The sequence below is a fragment of the Vigna angularis genome, chromosome 8, assembly GCF_016808095.1.
Source record: "Vigna angularis cultivar LongXiaoDou No.4 chromosome 8, ASM1680809v1, whole genome shotgun sequence".
NCBI classification, from domain to species: Eukaryota; Viridiplantae; Streptophyta; class Magnoliopsida; order Fabales; family Fabaceae; genus Vigna; species Vigna angularis.
In genome coordinates this window covers 4,793,681-4,796,469 of record NC_068977.1, presented here as the reverse complement: position 1 = coordinate 4,796,469, position 2,789 = coordinate 4,793,681, and the positions used below count along the sequence as shown (strand labels likewise).

At 32.4% G+C, this 2,789-nt stretch overlaps 1 protein-coding gene across 1 annotated transcript; it reads left to right on the top strand.

The window, feature by feature from the left end:
* The first annotated feature begins 436 nt into the window (after window positions 1-436).
* Window positions 437-2,789, top strand: LOC108344899 (transcription factor PRE5). Its single transcript, XM_017583431.2, has 2 exons — window positions 437-1,087; window positions 2,377-2,789. The coding sequence occupies exons 1-2, from the start codon at window positions 965-967 to the stop codon at window positions 2,527-2,529; spliced, it is 276 nt and encodes a 91-aa protein (XP_017438920.1). The 5' UTR covers window positions 437-964; the 3' UTR covers window positions 2,530-2,789.

Below are 2,789 nucleotides of genomic sequence, written 5' to 3'. Positions count from 1 at the left end.
TAGATGGTGATTATTTTGAGATAGAGTATCACCCATGAATTCGGTTTGAGTTTGTTTTTGTTTGACCGATTCTTGCATGCCATGTGGGAAAGTGTTTACACTACTGGTTTGGATTTGAACCAGAAGCCTGAAACATTGGAGCGATGAATGTTGAAGATGGTAGAGGTTTAAGGGTACAATTACTTTGAACTATGTGATTAGCAAGAGCAAATTTACAGGGTATCCCTTAATTACAAGAGGATCAGTTTCCTATGATCACATGGTCCTGCTTATAGAGACATGTACATTATGGCCCACTTTGTTAGCTTAAAAACAAACACACTCTTCTTAACCCACTTGAACCTCAACCCCAATAGGGAACACACACAGAAGAAGAAACCTAATCTTTCTCTCTCTCTCTCTCTCTTTTCTCTTACTCTTCATTTTAATTAAACACCATGTTTTTGACACTGCCTTCCCAATGCAATTGTTTTCTTCTCATCCAACATCACTGTCTACTATGTTATTGTACTCTCTCTCTCTCTCTCTCTCTCTCTCTCTCTCTCTTTCTTTATTTCTTTCTCCATCTTTCACTCTTTCATTGTGTGTGGTCCTTTGATTTTCCTTCTCTTTATATCCCTCTTATCACTATCTCCATTTCTGCATCCCTAGCTTGCATCCCAACACTGCTATATTATAGCCTTTCTCTCCCTCTCCATATTATATAGCTTGTCTTTTATTTGTTACCCTCCATACCAAACCAAAACCATTTTCAATCTTTTTCTCTATTCCCTCTCCCACCTTCTTCTTCATCATCATCTTCTTTACTTTCTTTCTTCACTTCTAGCTACTTTCAATAGTAATAAACTCAACTGAAAGCTACATACCAGCAAGTGCTCATAATTAAGTACTAGACAATTATATTTCACCAATTAAGGTCTATCTAGCTATATTATATATATATATATAGAGAGAGAGAGAAAACATGTCTAGCAGAAGGTCAAGGCAACAATCTGCATCAACAAGGATCTCAGATGACCAAATCATCGACCTTGTTTCCAAGTTGCGTCAACTTGTTCCTGAGATTCGTGATAGACGCTCTGATAAGGTATTTCAGAATCTTCCCTTTCTCTTTATATCTCTCTCTAGGTGTCTATCGGAATTAAAACATATGTGTCCACTTGTATAATATATGTGATTATCTTCGAGTTATTTAAATATAAGCAAATATTGCACTGAAAATATAAAAATTTACTAACTATATGATACTATTCATCAAGATATTAACAATATTATCATTTAAGAGCTTTCGCTTTGGTGAACAATGTTTAGGCCTTATATAAGTAAATAGTTTGAACAATGGTTCTCATGTACGTATAAAGTACTGTTTTTACAATGAAGAGAGAGGTAAAGAAGATTAAAAAGATGTCGTAAAAAGTGCTAACTAAATAAATAATATAACTATATTATACATAGTTTCACGTGGCCCGAAGCAGCTATATATAATTATATATATAGATAGATGATGAAGCCACTAGAAGAGAAGATCAAGGCACTGGAATGATATTTTGCCATGTTTTGTTTGTTGCTATATGACATGTTCTGGACTTTCGATGCATATTAGTCGGGTAACACATGTAATAAATTTATATATATATATATATATATATATATATATATATATATATATATTATATGTATAATGATAATTTTAATTGGTCAAATAATATAGTCAGATATTGACCATAAGGGAAAAGTTACCAACAGCTCCAAATCTTATGCAGATCCCTATAATAGTCAAAGGGTTCACATTGACTCGATCGTACAAATATATGTATAGTTTTGAAAATATATAACTGTTAAAAGATTAATAACAGTAACACAGAACCCCAGAAAGAAAGAGACTTCAAAAAGAAAAAAGGTCTGTGCAGTGTAACAATCATGTGGTTAATTTGGACCAATTCGTGAAACGAAAGTTCCTGTATGGTCTCTGAATAGGATTGCATCGTACATAAAGATACATATCATTCACTCAACAGAAAAAAGAAAAAAAAATTTACATAATTCAAACTTATGGTTATTTTAAAAAAATTAAATTACTCGTTTTTTGATTTTATTTTATCTTTTGATCATCAAGCAACTTCTGATAAAATTTGTTAAAGACTAAAGATATATGTCTTAAAACCAGTCACAACATTTGGAGAAGAAACAGATAAGTGAAAGAAAGTTAAGAAATGTTGTGTTTTAGAAATGTGATTAAAGAATGTTTAGCCATGTGTTAATTAAGATAATGATAATAGTTATAATCTGTTAAGTGGTTTTTTGTGCAGTATGAATGAGTGAATGATATCTGTTTGTATATATAGAGAGAAAAGAAAGTGACTTATGGTTTTGCAGGTATCAGCATCTAAGGTCCTACAAGAGACCTGTAACTACATCAGAAGCTTACACAGAGAAGTGGATGACTTGAGTGAAAGACTGTCTCAGTTGTTGGCCACAATTGATGCTGATAGTCCTGAAGCTGCTATAATTAGGAGCCTAATTAACTAGTAATAATCATAATTAATAAGCAAGTCATGATCTAATTTTCCTATATTCAAGGAGATATCATATATAAGAGTGTATTAGTTTCTTCTTCTTAGGTGCCATAGAGTGCAGTTTGAGTTGCCTCCTTCCTTAGTATATGGCAGGATTGGTGCACTTGTAATTTAAAGATTTTGTAATAATCAAAATTAAGGACTCTGTATTATGGCTATAGTGCTATATATTAATATATGCATGCCACATTTATAGATGGCCAAACTGTATTA

Coding starts and splice junctions, on each gene's coding strand:
- LOC108344899 (XM_017583431.2), top strand. CDS start 965: ATGTCTAGCAGAAGGTCAAGGCAACAATCTGCATCAACAAGGATCTCA. Junction 1,088..2,376: donor GTGATAGACGCTCTGATAAG/GTATTTCAGAAT, acceptor ATGGTTTTGCAG/GTATCAGCATCTAAGGTCCT.